This window comes from Caretta caretta, chromosome 8 (genome assembly GCF_965140235.1).
Source record: "Caretta caretta isolate rCarCar2 chromosome 8, rCarCar1.hap1, whole genome shotgun sequence".
Taxonomy (NCBI): Eukaryota; Metazoa; Chordata; order Testudines; family Cheloniidae; genus Caretta; species Caretta caretta.
In genome coordinates, this window is record NC_134213.1 from 36,873,511 (window position 1) to 36,895,353 (window position 21,843).

Below are 21,843 nucleotides of genomic sequence, written 5' to 3' on the forward strand. Positions count from 1 at the left end.
TCGTCAGAGAGGAATTTCCCACTCTCCCCACCCCCTTAACGCCCCTGGCTTTAGCCTGGCCTCCTGGAGTTCATTTCTTGCCCCCCCACACACACACCCCCCCCTTCCCCAGCCCTCCTGGCTCCAGCACTGTTCCCCACGCTGGTTTTGTGCCAGTTACCCACAGGCTCTATCTTCAGTGCTAGGCCTCAGCCTTAAGCCAAGGTCTGACAAACCCAAGAGTAAAATAACTAATGGCGGGGCGGTGCCCTGGGCACCCACCACACAGGGCTGCCAGCATTGCATAAGGGACTGTTTTCTTAGCCCCCATCTCACCCCTCCCATTAACACCACCACGGAGCACTCACCTACATTCACCAGGGGCATCTCTTGCTGTTTTTTGCAGCACTCAGCAACACCTAATCTTGTACCGAGATGAAATAAGGGACGTTCCTGTAATATGTACCGCCACCTGGCCCTGCCCATCAGCCTTGACTCTGAGCCACAGCCTCAGTGAGGTGTAGGCAGGGACCACCTCCATGGGCCAATCATGCTTGGCTGCTCTGCTGAGATGGCCAGTAGGGGACCTGGGAGGAGGAGGCTGCATTTGCCCCAAGACCCTACCCTGGAGAGGAGGGCAGGGAGAGGCCTCAGTCCCATTCACCAGAGATAAGCATCCACACCACAAAAATCACCCCAACTGGTGCCATCCACCCTCCTCACTCCTCCCAGAGCCAGCGGTGGCCCCGCCCCAAGGCCAGGCAGGCCTTGCTCTGGGTCAGTCCAACACGGCTCAAGGGCAGGTGTTTTAGAAAAGACCCAACCCAGGGGATACAGAGGGAGAGATCGGAGGAGAGATGGGGAGCCACTCCAACCTCGTCTCAGAATGGAGTGCTGAGCTCTGCCGCCTGCCAATCGATCCTCACAGTCCAGTTCAGCCTGTCATTCAGCTTCCCGGTCTGCAGCCCCAGTACCTGGGAGCCTTTCTGCAGGCGGGATGGCACTGTGCTATGGGGAAGCAGTGCCAGAGACTGGGTCCCCCTGACTGATCCCCCGGCCCACTTCTCTGAAGGGGATGGGAGCATTCAGGGCTGCAGCCCAGGGAAGCAGGGTTTGCTGGCTCACCTCCCAGCTGGGCCTGCACTGCAGGGTCAGGTAAATCCTAAGATAGGGCTTGCACACAGCCCCCTCTAGCCCAGTGCTGAGGGCATCACCCCAGAATTTAACCCTGGGCTCCATTCCCCTCAAATATCCTCCTTTGGAACGGGCTACTGGCCCTCGGCTGCTTGCCCCGTGCCAACCTCCCTGCAGGTTCCAGACCCAAGGGGAACCAGCAGCAGGGGACGGCAGGATGCGGCCAGAGCACGGTCCAGAGGAGCCCTTCCTGGCAGCGACCCTTCCTAGTAGCGAGGACTCTCAGTGGCCACCTCATAACCCTGGCAGCTGCTCCAGGCCCTGGGGAGAGTCAGAATCCTGCAACCAGTTGCTGGCATGGGACGCAGTGAGTGGATCATTATTTATTACTAAGCTGGCAGAGGCTCTGCCACATACTGCCCCAGCAGGAGCAGCTATTGCTGAGCACAGCAGGCAACCCAGGCTGGAGTTTCAAGAGTGGCTGGTGGCTTTGGGTGCTCAGTACCCACAACTGCTGTTGGAGTCATTGGGAGCGGCAGGTGCCCTGCATAAAGCCTCTAGCCCTGGAGCGAAGGCTTAGCTAATGGGGAGGGTCAGGGTCCAGCAGAGGGCAGCACGCTACACACACTAAGCCTGGCCAGCTCTCTGAACAGAGCTTGTTCATTTCAGCCCTTTCCTGCTTATTCACATTTCTGCAGAAGTAACTGAACAGCAAACAGATCAGGCACCCAGAATACAGGCTAGAATTTTTGGCATAACTGTCAAACCCCATGCCACCCCCAAGACATGGGGCCTATTCTGCCTTTGGGCTGTGGCTTAGTCCCTCAGAGATGGGGTTTATTGTGTGAAGGAAACTCCTATGTCACTAGCTCCTGGTGTTATCTGGGGAGAAGTCCCCACCCCACCTCTCTCTGACCAGCAAAGCTTCTAGCAGAGGTTTTACCTGGCTTCCCTCACTGTACTACCCAAGCACCTCGTAATCTGTAAGGTATTTGTCCTCCCAGCGAGGTGGGGCAGGGCTGGCACACAAGACACTGCCAGACAGCATCCAAGGGGTCACAGCAAGTCCAAGAGAGCAGGGAATTGAACCCTTGTCTCCCAAATGTCAGGCTAGTGCCCTACCCACTGGACCATCCACCCCTGCCGGTTCCAAGGGAACCCTTTTTGGAGGGTTGGCACGAAGTGATTGACTGTCAGCCCTGGGTAACAAAAGCCTCCTGATCCTCCAAACTGGTAAAGGCTGGGCAGCAGCAATGCCAGCTTCTGCCACACAGCCGCGTGCATGCCTCCCTCTGGTTCTCAAGTGACCAACCGTCTCTAGGCAGCTGCAGTTCAGTCTCCTTAGCGCTTCTGCCCCGAAGATGCCAGCTACTGCCAGCCGTGACAGCAGAGCTAACGGTGCCCACTGGGCACTGAACTAACTTCATTTCCCTGCCATTGCAGGCTTCTGGCCCTCGTGTGCCTTGGTCCCTCCTATTCTCTGCCTGTGGCATGTAATAGCTAGTTTCCTAGGGGCTGTGATACTTTGGACTCATTGCAGTGGCTGGGTTTAGTGTGCAGGTGCTGGGGGTGGCCCGGGATATACAGGGGGTCAGACGACACCATCTGATGGTCCCTGCTGGCCTTGGATTCTATGACTATCACTAACTCAACTTCTGACTTGTCATGGGCCAACTAGTCAGTCATTGCAAGATAGTAATTAAAATAAGTCTGGCCTCCTCCTAGCCCTGGGATTATGACCACGCTGGTGCCACCGTGCTGGACAGGGGGTGATGCTGCTGGAAAGCAGCAGGGGAGCGCTCACAGGACGGCATCCTTGTCTCTCTTCAGTTTGCCTCTCCCACTAGATGAGTTTCACAGGGCTGCTACGATCCAACCCTGGGGGACATAATTAACCCTTCGTTGTGGGTTGTGGGTCTCCAGAGAGAGCTACTAGAGGGGATATCATCACACAGGCCATTCATGGAAGGATGGCACCCGCCTGTTTAGCGAATTAACCCTCTCCATGCACCCGGGATGTAGGCCTTAGTCTCACATTAGTGCAGGGAAAGCTGAGACACTGACAGCTCAGGTGTCTTACCTAAGGCTACCCAGGAGTCAGTAACAGAGCAGGGAACAGAACCCAGGGGAACTCCCAGTGCCCTGGCCTCCTCCAATCTCATGAGTGATACATCTGGGGGCAGTTAGGCCATGAAACTTGGGCACCAGACAAAGGGCAAATCTATCAAGTTACATGTTAAAGAAAGATGCAGCACAGCATGGCATTTCACGTACAGGGGCTCTAAAGACATGGAAATATTGCCCTGGAATACATTAGTGTCAATAATAAAACCTGTAACTTGTATTTTGTTTTTTTGCAGAATGGGGAGTATTCATTACAAACATTATCCACAAGGGGGCACCAGCACAACACAGTAACTCTTAGTGGCTATGAGAACTCAATCAGAGAGCTCAGTTGTTTCAGAGCAGTAGTTAACCAGGTGCTTTCTAGTGATAAAGTTTAATCTTGTAGATGAATACAGGCCCATTGGCAATGTCCCGCCCTGGCATGCCTTGCTGTGCCAGCTGCCACAGCCCTGGCATCCAGGTTTGTTTGTAAGCCCTTTGGGGAAGAGTACCATCTTTTACTCCATTGATAAAGTGAAATGGGGCCCTGACTGGGGCTCTTAGACACGACTGGAATCCAAACAACTATCCCGGCAAAGATTCTTACTGACATCCCAGGCAATGACCATTTTCCTAACAGCTACATACACAACAGAAGAGGGCAAGTGACATTACAAGCAGTGAGGTTGAGAGAGATATTAAAGTTCAAACCATGCTCCCAAATCTTTTCCTCCTCCTCCAGTTTAGGAACGGAAAAGCCACGCTGCACGTGTCTATGTATTTTTCTGCACATACTCTTGTCTCGAGCCAGCCACTTCTTCCTGCCATTTGCTTCTGTTTTAGTTTTGCCAAAGGAAACTCCAAGAGCTCTTTCAAAGCAGCATTAAAAAGAAAAACAGAAAGTCCTTTGTTGCCCTGCTCCTCCTTAGGAGACAGTGTGATGCTTTTATCACAGCAACCCACCAGCGTTCGACATAAGACATGCCTTCCCCTTGAGCACTCTGACTGTGTGCCATGTCCCACTGATGTCAGTCGTCCTATTCATGGGAGTAAGCAGTAGGCTTGGGAGTAACCATTTGCTACACTGGGCCTTAAATCAGGTCTATGGGCCAGATTTTCCAGTGAGCTCAGCATGCTGGGTGCACACTCGGTGGTGCTGAACTCTCGAACATCCAGCCCGAAGTATCAGAACAGGAACGGCTGAGTGCTGAGTGCTTTGGAAAATCGGGGCCCGATAGGGTTCTGCACTATTAAAATCTGGCCCACTCTGAGCAAAAAGGACGATACCTGAAGCAGCACATGGTTTCCTCCACTGAAAAGCCAACAGTATGAATGCAACTGGTATAAAATCCAAGCTAGTCTGCTAGACACAGGAGCTGGTTAACACAGCAGTCTTTGCAAGAAGAGTTTATTACAACATCCAGATACAGAAAGGGTGAGACACAACATCCAACGCATTCAAAACAAACTCCTCCCACCAACAGGTGGCAGCAAACAGAGCACAAGGTCATCTCGTCTAGAAAACATCTCCGTTCTAGCTAATCAGTGTGGGCACCAGTGAAATGGACCAACTTGGCTGAGGGAGCCACGCCCCTACTGTGCTCTTCGGGCCATCAACATTTCTCGGATGTTATCTTCAGCATCCTTTACACTCCGCTCCAGGTACGACTTCCTCTGCTGCAAGGTACAAAATCAGAACAGACTCAACAGCCATATCACCCCACACGATGCTCTGTTTCAGATCAGTAGCAGAATCTCTGCTTTCCTGTGGTAAGTTATAGTGCTGGGAGTGAATCCTACAGAATGGAATCAACATTCATATCACCATAGACAATGTGTGGGGGAGGGGGGAGGAGAGGAGGAGGAAGGAGGAGTCATTTGGGCTCCATGCAAATCACTAGTGAGTCATTTTTAGTGAATAAAGGTCCCAGCATATACTGGTTCATGCACCAGGGCTGTTGAGGGTTATTTTTGAATAGTTTTAATCTTTACTAGATATATTTTAGGCACTGTCATATTTATAGGGAAAACGTGTATTTCATTTCTTTACAGACATCGTATTCACAATTGTCATTACATCAGTAACAAAGCATTAAGAAGAGTGACAAGCTAACTGCAATAAAGTTAAAAAGATACATAAACTTAACATTCTGAGCCTGAAACAAAGGGAAAAAAACAAGGAAAAGAAAAAGTACCTCTGTACTGTTATAAAGTAGCTCTGTATTCTATGTACTCACATCTAAAGAATCAACTGACAAAAACCCACAAGGCCCATAGAATAATCTATTCACACTCAGGTAATACTGGAACATCTATAAAATCCTCTTCCAGCCCAGTCAAGTTTTCACAAATTGGATAACAAAATCATAGATTTTAAGGTCAGAAGGGACCATTATGATCGTCTAGTCTGACCTCCTGCACAACACAGGCCACAGAATCTTACCCACACATTCCTGCGATAAACCTCTCACCTATGTCTGAGCTACTGAAGTCCTCAAATCATGGTTTAAAGACTTCAAGGAGCAGAGAATCCTCCAGCAAGTGACCCGTGCCCCACGCTGCAGAGGAAGGCAAAAAAACCCCATGGCCTCTGCCAATCTGCCCTGGAGGAAATTTCCTTCCTGACCCCAAAAATGGCGATCAGCCGAACCCTGAGCATGTGGGCAAGACTCACCAGTCAGACACCCAGGAAAGAATTCTCTGTAGTAACTCAGATCCCACCCCATCACAGGCCATTGGGCATATCTACCGCTAATAGTCTAAGATCAATTAATTGCCAAAATTAGGCAATCCCATTATATCATCTCCTCCATAAACTTATCAAGCTTAGTCTTGAAGCCAGATATGTCTTTTTCCCCCACTGCTTCCCTTGGAAGGCTGTTCCAGAACTTCACTCCTCTGATGGTTAGAAACCTTCGTCTAATTTCAAGTCTAAACTTCCTTATGGGCAGTTTATATCCATTTGTTCTTGTGTCCACATTGGTACTGAGCTTAAATAATTCCTCTCCCACCCCTGGTATTTATCCCTCTGATATATTTATAGAGAGCAATCATATCTCCTCTCAAAAAGAAAAGGAGTACTTGTGGCTCAAATAAATTGGTTAGTCTCTAAAGTGCCACAAGTACTCCTTTTCTTTTTGCGAATACAGACTAACACGGCTGTTACTCTGAAACATATCTCCTCTCAGCGTTCTTTGGGTTAGGCTAAACAAGCCAAGCTCCTTGAGTCTGCTTTCATAAGACAGGTTTTCCATTCCTCGGATCATCCTAGTAGCCCTTCTCTGTACCTGTTCTAGTTTGAATTCATCCTTCTTAAACATGGGAGACGAGAACTGCACACAATATTCCAGATGAGATGTCACCAGTGGCTTGTATAACGGTACTAATACCTCCTTATCTCTACTGGAAATACCTCACCTGATGCATCCCAAGACCGCATTAGCTTTTTTCACGGCCATATCACATTAGCGGCTCATAGTCATCCTGTGATCAACCAATACTCCGAGGTCCTTCTCCTCCTCTGTTACTTCCAAGTGATGTGTCCCCAGTTTATAACAGAAATTCTTGTTATTAATCCCTAAATGCATGACCTTGCACTTTTCACTATTAAATTTCATCCTATTACTATTACTCCAGTTTACAAGGTCTTCCAGATCTTCCTGTATGATATCCCGGTCCTTCTCTGTATTGGCAATACCTCTCAGCTTTGTATCATCCACAACCATCTCCCCCAAATTCCTAGTTTAAAATCTCTCTTAATCAGTTGTGCCATCCTCCATCCTAGAAGTCTATTTCCCTCCTTACTCAGGTGAAGTCCATCCTGAGAGAACAGTCCGCTGTCCATGAATGCTTCCCAGTGGCCATACATCCCAAAGCTCTCCTTATAGCACCACTGCCTGAGCCATCTGTTGATGGTCATAATCTTGTCACATCTTTGTTGCCCTTCTCTAGGAACAGACAGAATCCCACTGAAGATCACCTGAGCCTCGATTTCCTTAAGCGTCTTCCCCAGCCTGGCATAGTCTCCCTTGATATGCTCCAGTGAGAATCTAGCCATATCATTTGTTCCCACATGAAGGATAATCAATGGATTCTTTCCCGCTCCCGTTACGATCCTCTTCAACCTCAGGGCCACATCCCGTATCTTAGCACCTGGTAGACAGCACACCCTTCTGTTGTCTGGATCAGCTCTTGTTACAGGCCTGTCTGTTCTTCTCAGGAATGAGTCCCCAATCACATAGACCTGCCTTTTCCTGGCAATGGTGCGATTCTCCAGTCTATCCCCTGTTCCATCTGGCCGCAAGTCCTCTCGATTCCTATTGTCCTTTGCAATCCTCTGCAACCCATCCCGTATCCTCCTGGGGCTCATATTTGGTGTTATCTCCACTGACTCTTACCCCCTTCCTACAGGACTATCTGCTCTTCTCTTCCTTCTTGCCCTCTCACCTTCAGTGACTACCTGCTGTGCCCCTTCTTCATTTTCCAACTCCGCAAACCTGTTTCTGAGCTCTATTTCTCCTTCACTGGCCCATCTTTTCCTCTGCCTGGTTCTCTTAGTCACATGCTTCCAATGTCTACTTTTCTCACCCAGAAGTATCCCCTCAGAGTTCTTTGGTCCTGCTTCCATCTGCAAGTCTGAGCTTTTCCCTTCAGCCTCCTCATGTCTTTGCTCCATCATCCGCTCAAACCCCCTTCTAAGCTCAACCAGAGTTTCCATCTGCATCTCCAATCCTCAGATCTTCTCTTCCATCAGCTCTATCAGGCGGCACTTCATGCAGACAAAATTCTTTTCAGGTACCCCCTACAGGATCATGTACATGACGCAGCTTCTACATCCAGTCCTCTTCATTGTGTCTTCCACTACTTGGGTCACTACCACTGCCGCCTCTGTGTCTGTCATAGCCTTCTCGCCTAAGTCCTGTTAGTCTGGGAAACACAAACCAAACCGAGCACCAAAACACTGCCAGACCACCACACACTCCCTTCACTAGCCTCTCTGTTCCTTTGCCTGGCTCTTATTCTTTCCCCCCCAAACCCCTTTACAAACTCCCCTGTTTACAGCTCTGTTTGCTGGCTCCTGTGCTGCTGCAGCTGTCTCTGCCACTGCCTGGCTACCCGTATAGGACCCCTAGTCAGAGAAGTCCCGCCCGCAATCAGGGCTCAGATTCTCTCCCAGCACACTGCCCCTACAAGGCTCTGTACATACCACCTTTTATCCCCTTTCTCGGAGATGCGTGTTCTAGAACTCCTTAGCAATCAGAAAAGAGACTTTTTAAAAAAATCATCGTGAATTAGGCTAAACTTGGCAGGGAAATGGACAGAAACTGTAACCCAGAAATAGGAATTCAGCCAGTAGCATTTTTTCCTCCTCGTCTGGGTAACCCTAGAGGACTGGAGTCACTTCTTTTGACTATTCTCTCTGAGTTTCCAAACAGCAGACACCACTGGCATATCTCCAGGGGACTCCAAAGCCACAGAAAGCATTCTTGTCGGAGTGGACTGAGATCTAAGTACTAGAGGCAGAACTCTAGATTCAAATTCTCTTCATTAACCGGTGCAAGGAAACTTCAGGGAGGCTCCCAAGGACCTTGACTTCCAGAGGAATGTAACACTTTGGTAATTGTAAATTCGGTTTTAAAACCCAAAAGTGACAGGTGTCAATAGCGGTCTTGGTCCTTGTTCAGAGCTGCCTCCCATGCTCTACCCATTCAGAATTAGGGGTCCACCTAGGTGACAGGCAAAAAAAATATTGCCTGTGAGCACCCTTCAGTTCACTATATTGCCTCCAAAACAGATTGTAAGCTCTGCAGGGCACAGGCTGCACCTACCTTTGTGTCTGTACAGAACCTAGCACACCAGGGCCCTGAGCCTGATTACGGCCTCTCAGGACTACATTAAAACACCTATATTACAGGGGTAGCCCATGGACAGAGCTTGACTGACAAGCCAGAGACTCCGCCATAATGGCCTGGGGAAGCTCCAATTCTAGTCAGTTTCCAAGGAAGACCTCGATACCAGCACTTCTGTGCTATATGCATTTGCATTTATTATTACATGTAAATTATAACATCCTGGACCTCACCTCAGAAATCTTTACTCAGGCAAGGAGCCTGATGAGGCCACCTGAGTAAGGGCTTGCAGGGTCAGGTCCACTAAATGCAAGTTAGGGGCCCAGTTCTGTAAGATGCCAAATCCCACTGAAGCCAATGGGAGTTGGAGCTCAGCACCTCATAGAATCAAATCCAAGGGACAACCCACAGCATTGCAAAGTTTGGGACTCCCAGCTAAAAGGAAAAGAAAACCCACTAAGCAGCAAGTCAATGGAGTGTAGTTATCCAACGTTCATCTACACTGCAATGTAAACCTGTGCATGAGCTGGAGCTCAAGCCTAGGTCCCTTTGCATCTACACTGTAATTGCGCTACCCCAGGGTTCCAGGGCTCTGCAGGGCTGGAGAGTCTGAACTCAAGTTAAGCTATGACCTTGGGTCCAAGCCCTATTGCTTTGCAGACAAGTCAAGCGGGACTGCGTCTAAGGTCCTAGGAGTCAGCCGATTGTCCCGTGGAACTGTGGGATACTACTTCCTCAGTCCTCTCTAGCCCATCAATCTGAAATCCACTCTATTGAAAAGGAAAGCCACGGCCACCCCCCTTCCCTTTTGCAAACAGCAGCAGCTCATGTCAGTATTAACCCATTCTCTTCTGATCACCAATCTGCAAGCACACTATCAGAAAGCCTCCTGGGTTTGCAACGGAAAGCCCTTCTGCAACACAAGCTGCTTCCTGGTAACTTGCAGGCAGGCAGTAAAGTTATCCCACAGTGCACCACAGTCCTAGGGCTAGAGTGGCCATATTCGGGGTGGGGGGGTGGCACCACTAGGGACTCTAGGATAAGGTTATTCTGACACAGCTCTGGACTCTGCAGTGTGGACACCAGAGCTGTAGGTTCATGCACAGATTAGAAAAGTCTTAACACAGGGTTAAAATAAAATATAGGACACTCAAGTCCAGGGTTCCCTAACACAGGTCAGCTGACTCAAATCCCACTCACCCTGGGCTTACATTGCAGTGGAGACATACCCTAAGTCCTTTCTGGAACAGGTTTAGAGGTGAACTCCCCCCAAAGGAAACACAGAGGACTCACACACACAAAGGCTGGGACAAGCCGACAAAAGGCAGGAAATTCCAGGTTAAAGCTCCAGACCAGACAGTCTCCTGTCAGGCTTTGCCAAGACGGGGGGGGGGGGGGAGAACGCGACTGGGAGCTCTAATGCAGCAGGAAAAGTCATTAGAACATGGTACTATGATACAATCCTGCCAACATCACCTTGTGTCTGCACTCTTCCAGACAGACTCCATCCAAGGCATGTTCGACTGAAAAGCCTACCACTAACTACAGCTGGAGTTTTAGTTCAGCTAAACTGTTTAGTACAGTTACAAGTCTGTAAATTACTCAGAACAGTTAACAGTAGTCAGATGATCTGGATGGAGAAAAAGTGCCCAGTCCTCTCTCCCAAGTCAACCCCAGCAATGACATCAGGAGCATCTGGCTTTCCCTCTGCCCACAGCAGCAGCTTTTCAGTAAAATGTTTAACGAGGGAGCCCAAAAAATAGCTATACTAATACTTCACACATGTGTAACATTGAGGTCTGTAGAGCACAGCACTCCATTCTCACAACCCTTCGAGGTATTTGTACGAATGTGGAAACTGAAGCGGAAGGGTTGTGTGATCAGCCCACGGTCACAGCAGCAGTGTGTGCTGCGATTAGAACTCCAGCATCCCCTGTCGTCATGCTGCCAAACAAAGGTGGACGTGACTGGCTTTAACACTAACACTATCCACCCGTAGGAAGTTACTTTCTAATCAAATGTTTTGATAGCTGGTAGCTTATGAAATCCCCATCTGTTTGTCCTCAAGGCAAATTTCATATGACAAAATTTTGTTTTAAAAACCTGCCCTCGACAGATGCAAAGCGAGGAAACAGAGGGGTTGTATCATTTCTATTGCTGTCATTAAAGAACTCGTTTAATTACAATGATACATAACTGATAGTTACCACCATCAGTCTGTCTTTATACACTCCATGGGATTCCAAACTTCCACTGGGAGGAAACCTAGCTAAAAACCCTTTAGGCCTTGCTTCCGATGAGTAAAAGTACTAGGCACACTAATCCTGCCTGACACATCACTGAAGCATTCATACTCTGGGCGTTGATGGTAAGGAACGTTTCTTCAAATAATCCTCTACGCTCCCCCCTTGGGGCCTCTTCTCCACTGGCAGAGTGTGGTCTCCTGCTAGTGTATGGCAGAGCACTGGAGGTGGAGCTGAATGCCAAAGGGGACATTGCTTGAAGAGCCACCCCTTGCTCAGATCAGATCAACTCTAAGGTCCTGGGAGCTCAGGATACAGGCGAGAGCTGCTGGGGGGATTGAACACCCTTTAGCTGTGTTCCCACCCCATTATGTGGCTCGCAGGATCCAGTCTCATAGCTTAGAGGGTCTGCCACCCATCCCTACTCAGTCCCAAGGTGCCTTGGTTCCTCCCCACCACAAGGATGTCCTAGCACAGGTCAGTCCCCTGCATGAGGTCTGTGCTCTCAGAGAGAGGGCGACACTGGGCACCCAATGGGCTCCAAGAAGCCTTCAAGTTGGCAATGCCAGCAATGGAGCAGCAGAGGCAGCCTAGGACTCAGCAAAGAAGGATCCAGGCCACATGAAGGCCTCTGCTGCAGGTAAAGGGAGACGGAGAAGGCTGGGGGAAAGAGGAAGCCAAATATGTCCCGAAACAGCTCAACAATGTGCTATCAAGGATCTAGGTCACCCCCCCAAGGAATGGGTTCACCAGCAGAGGAAGAAGTGAAGCACTAAAAGCTCAACCCAAAGAAGGTAACCTTACAGATACCTCCACTGGTGAGCAGCCCGAAGAGCCAGGGCTACGGCTGGCTCATTACATTCTGACTAAGGGCCAAGCTCTAAGGAAGGGTGTGAAATAGACTATTGCTACATTTTCATTGCAAAGGGAAATCGAGGTGTCGTTTCCCCTCAGAACTGCAGGCTGGTTTCTGTTTAGGTAATCACTGGAGCAATATCAGGAACTTGTGTGTAAACCCCTCCTCATTCCCTAATTACTGGGGCTTAGACGGAAACTCGATGTGACTCTCTGGTCTTGTCTTCACTGGGGACAGCCACAGATGTGTTACACAAGCTGATCTGAAAAACAGTTTGCCTGGTCAGATCAGTTTTAAAAACCCACCTGATGAGTTCTGAATATAGTTTTAAGTCATGTTTAAGGCCTACTCTGCTGACATGGCCACATTTGATTGGACCTAGTTGGTAGCAATAAGTGAATCATTAACGGTTAGCGTTATCAGAAAGTCTACCGACCCCTTGCGACAATACACCCATTATTATTATGTGCTCTGCAGTGGTCCAATCGTATTTCATTTGCATGCTGATGCGCGTTTCATTGCCCTTGTTAACTGAACACCAACTGATCTTTCTGTAGGACGTACCAGAATGTGGTTGCAAGGTTTTAAAATTCATAGTAGGATTCTTCACTTGCGTTTCCTGCTATCTGCTGCCACCAGGTAAAGTGATACATTACATTTGTAAATGTTTTTCTTCACTGCTCTTTAAAAGGCAAATACAGTTAAAGAAACCTCTAATATAGAGAGTTACAGCCGTATTCCACCCTGACATGCACACACACGTACATGGAAGTCACAGTCAATTTATGCATTTGTGTCCACAAGAAAAATTAGACACTTTGCCAAAGTCTCCTCCCCAACTGAGCATGTTACTTTAGTTCTATGGTGTTTTTAAACCTCAACACACCTCTCTGGCCCTGATCCTGGAACTGACAGCATGCTCACGCAGCACCCCATTGACTTCAGAGCAATCTGGGGAAGCGCAGCAGGGCACTTATGTGGTACCAACTGCAAGACGAGGGCCTACACTTGGTAATCAAGTTCTCCGTACTGGAAATACGGCTTCTGTGTTCTACCTCAGAGATGGCTGCACAACATGGCTCAGTAACATTATCTAGCAGAGCAGCAAATGGAAAATACCCTATCCAATTGAAACTGCCAGGGCCCTTAGCATCAGCAGAATAGAATTTCTCAAACTGGAAGGACAGTAACATTGTCCCTTTTCTAAAGAGCCAAGAGGCCATGGGCTGGGATTCTCACAGAAGGCTGAGGGGGGGTGGACCCCATTCCTGCTGAATTTTGATGGCCTAACCGCCTTAGACTCTTTTTAAAATCCCAACCCTGATTATCAAAATTTATCAAGGCCTCAGTTTTACACTGTATGCAGAAGACAACGCATTACCAGCACCAGTTACATCAGAATCCAGGTACAAACAGTTATGGACATGTCTACACTACAGTGGCACAGTTGCAGCTATGCCACCGTAGCACCATAGCATAGATGCTTCCTACATCAATGGAAGGGGTTTTTCCATCCATCCACCTCCCTGACTAGCAGTAGCTAGGTCGACAGAAGAATTATCCTATGTACCTAAAAAGAAAAGGAGTACTTGTGGCACCTTAGAGACTAACCAATTTATTTGAGCATGAGCTTTCGTGAGCTACAGCTCACTTCATCAGCTCACGAAAGCTCATGCTCAAATAAATTGGTTAGTCTCTAAGGTGCCACAAGTACTCCTTTTCTTTTTGCGAATACAGACTAACACGGCTGTTCCTCTGAAACCTATGTACCTAGCTGCCTCTATACTGGGGGCGAGTTCAGCTTAACTAAGTTGATCTAAATTTTAAGTATAGACCAGGGCTCAGTTGCTGCTGTGGCAAGTAGGAGGAGGGGAGAAAAAGGGATTAAGTAGCATGAAAAGGTTGGGTTGCCAGCTGATGTCTCGGTCTGAAACAGAGGGATGGTCCCTTTCAGAAAGGCTGCCCCCGGCCCCAGTGCAAATGACTCCTCATTTAGCATTCTATGTATATATAGATTTACCAGTCAGGACTCTGCTACCAACATAGATCTTTGTAGTTTTACTGAAGCTTATTCAGTGCAGGCTACTTCAGGTAGTTTCTTAACTACTCACTGCCAAACTGCAACACTTAGCAATACCAGTAAATAAGCTTAAATCGTTTGTCACGTAAGTGAATCATCCAGCACTCAAAATGACCAGGGATTCCAGTGCATCTCAGTTACCAGCACTTACTGGGCTGAGTTTGCAAGGAAATGGTTTTCAGTGGTTTCAGAAATAAGTTTGTTTTTATGGCACTGCTATTTAAAGGACTTCCAAACATGGAGGAGTGACCTGATGTTACACTCCTCCGGCATGTGGTGTAGCCTGTTAATTATTGCCCAGCTGAGGAGCTAAAAGCACAAGGCTGCCTTGAAGGCAGCTGAATGCACATGTGAATAATTTAATGAGACCTGTAGTTCTAACTCTTTGGGGAAAGGCCATATTTAATGTTTAATTTAAAAAAAAATCCTTGCTGATTCAGAGAGCGGGGCCAGAAGAGATGCCTATGAGGAGCCAACCTAAATGCCGGCATTTTCAAGTATTGCTCACTATGCCACTCACACAGATCTGACCTAATCTGCTCCAAGTTTACAGAGCACGAACTTTGATAACCACCCTAGTAATCTACTCTCCTGCTCCCACTTCATCAATCCATTTCCCCTTCACTAGCATTTGGGGGGGAATCTCCCACCATGGCACTATCACCAGTGCTATTTAGGGCAGGTCTAGACCAAATGGTGGGAGAAACATCTGGTCTACACTAGAGCTCTCACCATGGCTACCACCAGTGGGAGATTCCCCAAGATGCCAATGTTCATTATTTTACCTTCAGAGACTGAATAACTACAGCACCTTCCTTCATTTATAGTGCTACCTGGAAGGTATTTATGGACCAATCACGTCAACCCGTTTGCAGACTCTCTTATTTCCCTACTACATATTGTTACAGATGGAGTTAAAACCTCTTACACTGATTAATTAGCAGACACCTTTCTTTCAGTTTAAATGTAATAAACAACTGCAGTCTCCAAGCCAAACCAAGTTCACTCAGGAATTCTAACCACTCAGAAGAGGAGGTTTTCATTGGGTATTGTCTTGGGGGTAAGGGTGTGTGGGCATGGGACAGCCACAGCACAACAAGGAGAGAGACATGAAAGAGACACCCTGACAGAGCAGGAAAGAAAGCCAAGTGGACTCTATCTGGAAGCAAGGTGTGTAGCCCTGGGAGAAGCCTAGTGAGAAGTTTTTGGGACAGAGTGCTGGCTGAAAGAGTTTTGGGCTGTGAACAAGGAAGCTGTCTCCTGTTTTGGGGTCCTCCTATGTTTGGAGAAGCACAACTTTGTACATTCCTTGTAAATTAACAAGACTGCATCAAAGAAAATACCTGACTCCAATGTCAATTTCTCCTCCCCATAGTGACAGTAGGGAAATAAGGGAGTCTGCCACAGGGCCCTGAACTCTGACTTGCTGCTCCGGGTCAAAAGGGGTAACACTCCATTTTGCCCTTTAGTTGCTCCTCCAGTGCCATACCCTTCAGCCTTTGTTCTAAGTTACCTTTCTTTGCCTTTTCCCCCCCTAATTCTTCTACGGTTGGTCATAACCTGGGTGGGATTTCACTAAGGCTCTGTCGAGTAGAACTGGTACCTCCCACGTGATCAGAGATGCAGCCAAAAATAGCACTGGCTGTTTACGCATCCTTGTCATACAGAGAGCTCACGTTAACTTCTCTGGCATCAAGATCTGGCCCTTCTAAAGTAGACAGACCATAAACTGAATTCACACTGGACACTGAGCAGCCATCAGATGAGAAAAGCTACAATTTACCTAGGCCACATTTAAACCAGTGACATGGGGAAGAAAAGGAATTAGTCAGTCTTCCTCCATACCTTTACTTGATAGGAGGCTGTAACAGTCCTTAGTTTCAGTTACTGGGAACATGAACTTGACTCTTCCTCCTCCTTTTGAGGTTATGCAAGTCAGGCTGTGTCCCACAAACACTAACTCTCTCCTGGTACTTACTATTACAGTCCATTTAAGAGGCTGCTTTGGTGCTCTGGTTTGTGTCTTGTCAGCAGTACAATAATAAGGATGTTTTAAATACCTACGATCACACTCTAACCTGATGTGTCTACTCCTAAGAGGTGACCTTGTGTTTCAAACCCCTATTCGGGTAGCATGCTGCCACCTTGTTTTCTGATCTAACCAATCCTATTTGGTTTCATCAGCAGCTGCAGAACTGTATTCTATTTAATGCAGAAGTTGCTACAGCTGATACTGCCTCGAGAGGGAAAGAGCTGTGATTAGCACAAACTCTCTCTTTGGCAATCCAGGAACGAGTTTCCTGCATGGTTCAGGTAAATTGGAGTTCAGTGCATTGGACATTCCTACCTTAAGTTTTTATGACATCATCTCCTAATAAGAATCATTGAACTGGTTCCATTCCGAAACAGATATGCAGCATGACACATCAAAGCCATACATTCTTAATAGGTTAAAGAGGTAGTAGCATGCAGGCATTCCACAGGGAGGAGAAAAAAACTATGACTCAGATCCCTCACTGACTAGTTTTAGAAGACTAAAGAAATATATTTCCTACAGCCTTGTGGCTTAGATACTGGCCCTACATTGAGAGAAACTAGGATGGTTTTTGGTTGGACTTTGCATATCTATGGAGAATCCCAAATTCCGTTCTCAGGAGAGGATGTGCTACTGACGTGTCTGCTGGGCACCCAACCATTGTGGCACATATTCTTTCTTCTATTAAAAAGCCAGTATTACAAAAAAGCAGTATTATCTGCTCTCCACGATGAACCAGGCTGTGAAAGGCAGAACTCTAGATTACGCATAGGATTTAAAGACACAGTCTTATCAAATAATTGTTTATAATTTATTTTTCATCATTTTTGATGTTTGCATTGTGCTTCTTGCTCTGCTTGGACAATGAAAACCTAGAGTAGCCAGTTTCAATTTCCAGTTCTCATGCCTTAGCCCAATGCTTCAATCTGTGGGCAGCAAATACTGAAAGGGAACGTTTAAATCCAAACAAAAAGCTCTTCATAGAAATTTAAAAGACAGTCATGGAAACTTTCTGCCTAAAGTTAGGCTTTGTAAACCCTTGTTCCTACAAACCCTAAATGATGGGTCTGAAGCAAGCTGGCAGCTTCCTTTCCTGAGGATGCTCTTCCCCCAGTGCCTTTTCCCAAGGATTATATCACATTCTGGAGCATCAGCCTGCCAGTTGCCAGTATTTTATTCTCACAATCAGAAGCCTTTCCTTAAGGAAGTCTCTGAAGTCTTTGGACATGACACAATGCCTCAAATAGCACCCCTGATGTAACTCATCTTGTGACATGGGCTCTATAAACTTTTTGGCCAAGAGTTTCTGTATCTCTAAAGTTAACATGTGTCATTTTTGACATTCCTCAGGGTCTGTGTGGGAACACTCTTTGGGAAAGTGATCAGATCCCAAGATATAGTTGGGTATACACACTCGTCTGGAGAAACATTTCCCCCAACCCTACAGGGCTTCAGCCAACATCAGGATGGTTAAAATTCTCCACATAGCCCAGGCTGGAGGGAAGGAGATTTTGCTGTCTTCAAAAAGATTGGTAACAAAGTCTAAAATGTTTTGTCTACCCGTGGTCTTTGAAAAGGACATAAGAATGGCCCTACTGGGTCAGACCAAAGGTCCATCTAGCCCAGTATCCTATCTTCTGACAGTGATCAATGCCAGATGCTTCAGAGGCAACGAACAGAACTGGAAATCATCAAGTGATCCATCCCCTGTCGCCCATTCCCAGCTTCTGGCAAACAGGGGCTAGGGACACCATCCCTGCCCATCCTGGCTAAAAGCCATTAATGGACCTATCCTCCATGAATTTATCTAGTTCTTTTCTGAACCCTGTTGTAGTCTTGGCCTTCACAACATCCTCTGACAAGGAGTTCCACAGGCTGACTGTGCGTTGTGTGAAGAAATACTTACTTCCTTTTATTTGTTTTAAACCTGGTACCTATTAATTTTATTTGGTGACTCCTAGTTCTTGTGTTATGAGAAGTAGTAAACAACACTTCCTTATCTATTTTCTCTATACCAGTCATGATTTTATAGACCTCAATCATATCTCCCCTTAGCCATCTCTTTTCCAGATCTGAAGTGCTCTGTCATTTTGTCACTTACTTGGCCAGAGTGAAATCTAATTAGCCAAACAGATTAGCCCATCTAATGCTAGACTGGGCATTTGCTGCTACAGTTATGTCTTGGAGAAATTCAGGACATAGCAATCAGTGGGCTTTTTTCTGAGCAGCTGCATGGGCATACACCAGTTCCGGAAGTCTAATGAGCCCTGGGCCATCTCATGTTGACTAGAACCCCCATCATACAGGGATACTCTAAGATTTATACCTTATTGCAACTGATGAATAGTCTGACTTGTTTGCAATTTGTCTTCCAAAGCAGGATATTAATTTCAGGAAATTCCACTAGAGTCTGCTCAAGGCAGAACACCAGATGGAGGAGAATCCAACTGGATTTGCCCACTTTGCAGGAAAGTATCACACCCCATCCATGGCTACAGACACCAATGGAGCACTTAGCCTAGAGGGCGACTAAAGGATTCAGGTTTATGTACACCCCCTGAGCTACCACTTCTAGAAGGGAATGGCATGTACAGAACAGGGGAGCCCCAATCATTTCAAAAGGAGTCTGCTTCTTTAGAAGAGTACACACTGCCCTAGTTATAAGGATTCATTCCTATGATGCTCATCACCAGAACTTCTGAACTAGTAAGTTTGCTCCTCACCTTTGAGGTTTTTAGGTTTCTGGAATTAGTCCCTGCAATATTTCTTGCTATACCACCACTAGCTGAACACTAACACACTGGCTTGGTTCGTTAGGGCAGGAGAAGTTTGCCAGCTGCAGGAAGAAATGTTGGAGCTGTTCTACCTAGAACGTGTACTGATCCCAGTGTCCCACTTCCTCATCATGGACACAAGTAAACAATGTGTATTTTAAAATGGCTAAAGGTAAATGCATACATCGAGGAACAAAGAATGTAGGCCATACTTACAGGAGGGGGAACTCTATCCTGGGAAGCAGTGACTCTGAAAAAGATTTGGGGACCATGGTGGATAATCAGCTGAACATGTGCTCCCAGTGTGACACTGTGGCCAAAAGACCTAATGAGATCTTGGGATGCATAAACAAGGGAACCTTGAGTCAGAGTAGAGAGTTTTTTTACCTCTATACTTGACACCGGTGTGACCGTTGCAGGAATACTGTGTCCAGTTCTGGTACCCACAATTTGGGAAGGATGTTGATAATTGGAGAGGATTCAGAGAAAAGCCACAAGAATGATTAAAGGATTGGAAAACATGGCTTATAGTGATAGACTCAAAGAGCTCAATTTATTTAGCTTTACAAAAAGAAGGTTAAGGAATTAATTGATTACAGTCTACAAGTGCCTACAAGGGGAATAAATATTTAATGATAGTCTCTTCAATCTAGCAGAGAAAGGTATAATGAGATCCAATGTCTGGAAGATAAAGCTAGATAACTTCAGACTGGAAATAAGGTGTAAATTTTTAACAGTGAGTAATTAACCACTGGAACAGAACCTTTTACCAAGGGTTCTGGTGGATTCTCCATCACTGACAATTTTTGAATCAAGATTTGATGTTTTTCTAAAAGATCTGGTCTAGGAATTATTTTGGGGAATTTCTGTAGCCTGTGTTATACAAAAGGTCAGATAAGATTATCACAATGGCCCCTTCTGGCCTTGGAATCTATGAATCTACCCAGCATTCACAGACCAGCTGACATGGTCCAGAGAGAATAAAATCAGGAGAAAGATTCTGCAGTATATGAAAACATCGGCTCTTGTTCTCTTTTTGCCCTGGATGGTATGTTTTCACAGTGCTGGCAACACAAAATACCAGTACCATAAGAGGAATTATTGTGAAACATAAATCATGCCTGTCGACAGGCACTGCCCCCATATTTGGAAACCTATTGCACACAACTGTCATTTCATTTGAACTACAAAATTTAATTAGAGGTGTTTGAGGGTGTAGATGAAGCCTTCCTCAGCTGTACGACAACTATTCCACGAACTTCTGCACCAAAACCTGATATGAACTACAACCTGAGAAAACTGACCTGTGCAGCGTCAGTGTGTGGCTGCAGAAATGTACTCTTTCTGGACTCAGCAGATCGATTACTGGTTAAACTAAACCTCTTGGCAAAACTCAACCTTTAGGCTGGGATTTTCAGAAGCTCAGCATTGCCCTAGATGTGCTCCTGTTAACTACTGAGCAGAGTTAGGACAAATGCTGAGTGCTTCTGAAAATCCCACCATGTCATCTGAATTTTTGCTTGAATATTTTCTGTGCAAAAGTCCTTTACAAAACAGAATCCTGCAAAATGTAATAAGTTCCTCAGTTTCATGCTTTGGCTCCTAATATATTACTACTGCTAAACCCAGTAATGCGGTCAGAACACTTCCTGTCAGAATGATCTTTTTAGAGAAAAACATTTTTTGCAAACATTTGTATTATACTTTTCCTGCTTTTCAACTCTGCCCTCACATTCAGTGTCAAATGAAACCTTTTTTTATTCATTTTTTTCTAAGATTTCAAAGCCCAAATGTTTTTAAAAAATCAGAGGCCAATAAGAAATATCCATTCTTCCTAACTCAGACCCTGCTGAACTTCTGGTTGCCTTACAGATATATGCAGATAAGTGGTCAGACATTCACACAGTTACTTAGGGCTGATCTACCATAAAAAGTTACTTCAGCATAACTACGTCTCTCAGGGCTGTGATAAATCCATACCCCCGAAAGATGCAGTTATGCTGACCTAACCCCGGTACAGACAGTGCTAGGTCGATGGCCAGACTTCTTCCACTTAGCTACCACCTCTTGGGGAGGTGAATTAACTACAGTGACAGGAGAACCCTTCCTCTCACTGAAGTGAGTGTCTACAGTGAAGCACTGCAGCAGAACTGCTGCAGCATTTTAAGTGTAGGCTAACAATTAATTCGTAACTCCAGGCATAGTAAAGAGTGAGAGAGGGAAGACATGTGCCAAGAGGCAGTTATGGCAACACCCTCGAATTCCTGAGAACCAAGGTGTGGTTTAACAATGCTGACTCAAGGCTCGGTCAGTTCTGGGCACAGGTAAGCGTTCTAGACAATATAAACAATTATTTCCTGTTCCCACCTGGGGCGGGGGTGGTGCGGGAGGAAACACAGATTAGCCCTGCAATAAACTGCATAGAGTAAGGGGCAATGAGGAGTGGCTGAATGGGCCTCAGTGACTAAGAGGTGAGTACAGAGACAGTAGTCCCATGAGTAAGGATTTCTTATGTGAGTAATGCTATGCCAGGGAAAAAGCCCTGAGGAAGTTCTGGGCATTGCCTTGGATAGCATTTCACTATAAATTCCAAGCTGTCCTTTTAATGTGTTAATACTCTGTTTCCAAATTACAAGAACGATTCTGTAACGTAACAACTTTGTGTAAAAGACATTTTCAATTTATTCATAAAAACAGATCCAGTCCTATCAGAGGAAATGGTAGTTGCTCCTCAGATACTACCATTTCCTCTAAGGAGATCCTGCAAAGCTAAACATCATATTTAAA

The 21,843-nt window shown here is 46.4% G+C and overlaps 1 protein-coding gene across 1 annotated transcript in view; it reads right to left on the reverse strand.

Moving 5' to 3' along the window:
• Window positions 1-4,611: 4,611 nt before the first annotated feature.
• PFDN1 (prefoldin subunit 1) overlaps window positions 4,612-21,843 on the reverse strand; it is a 60,502-nt gene continuing 43,270 nt past the window's right edge. Inside the window, exon 4 of the mRNA XM_048861645.2 lies at window positions 4,612-4,896. Within this exon, the coding sequence (XP_048717602.1) occupies window positions 4,813-4,896 (84 nt within the window). The 3' untranslated portion in view covers window positions 4,612-4,812. The remainder of the gene's footprint in view (window positions 4,897-21,843) is intronic.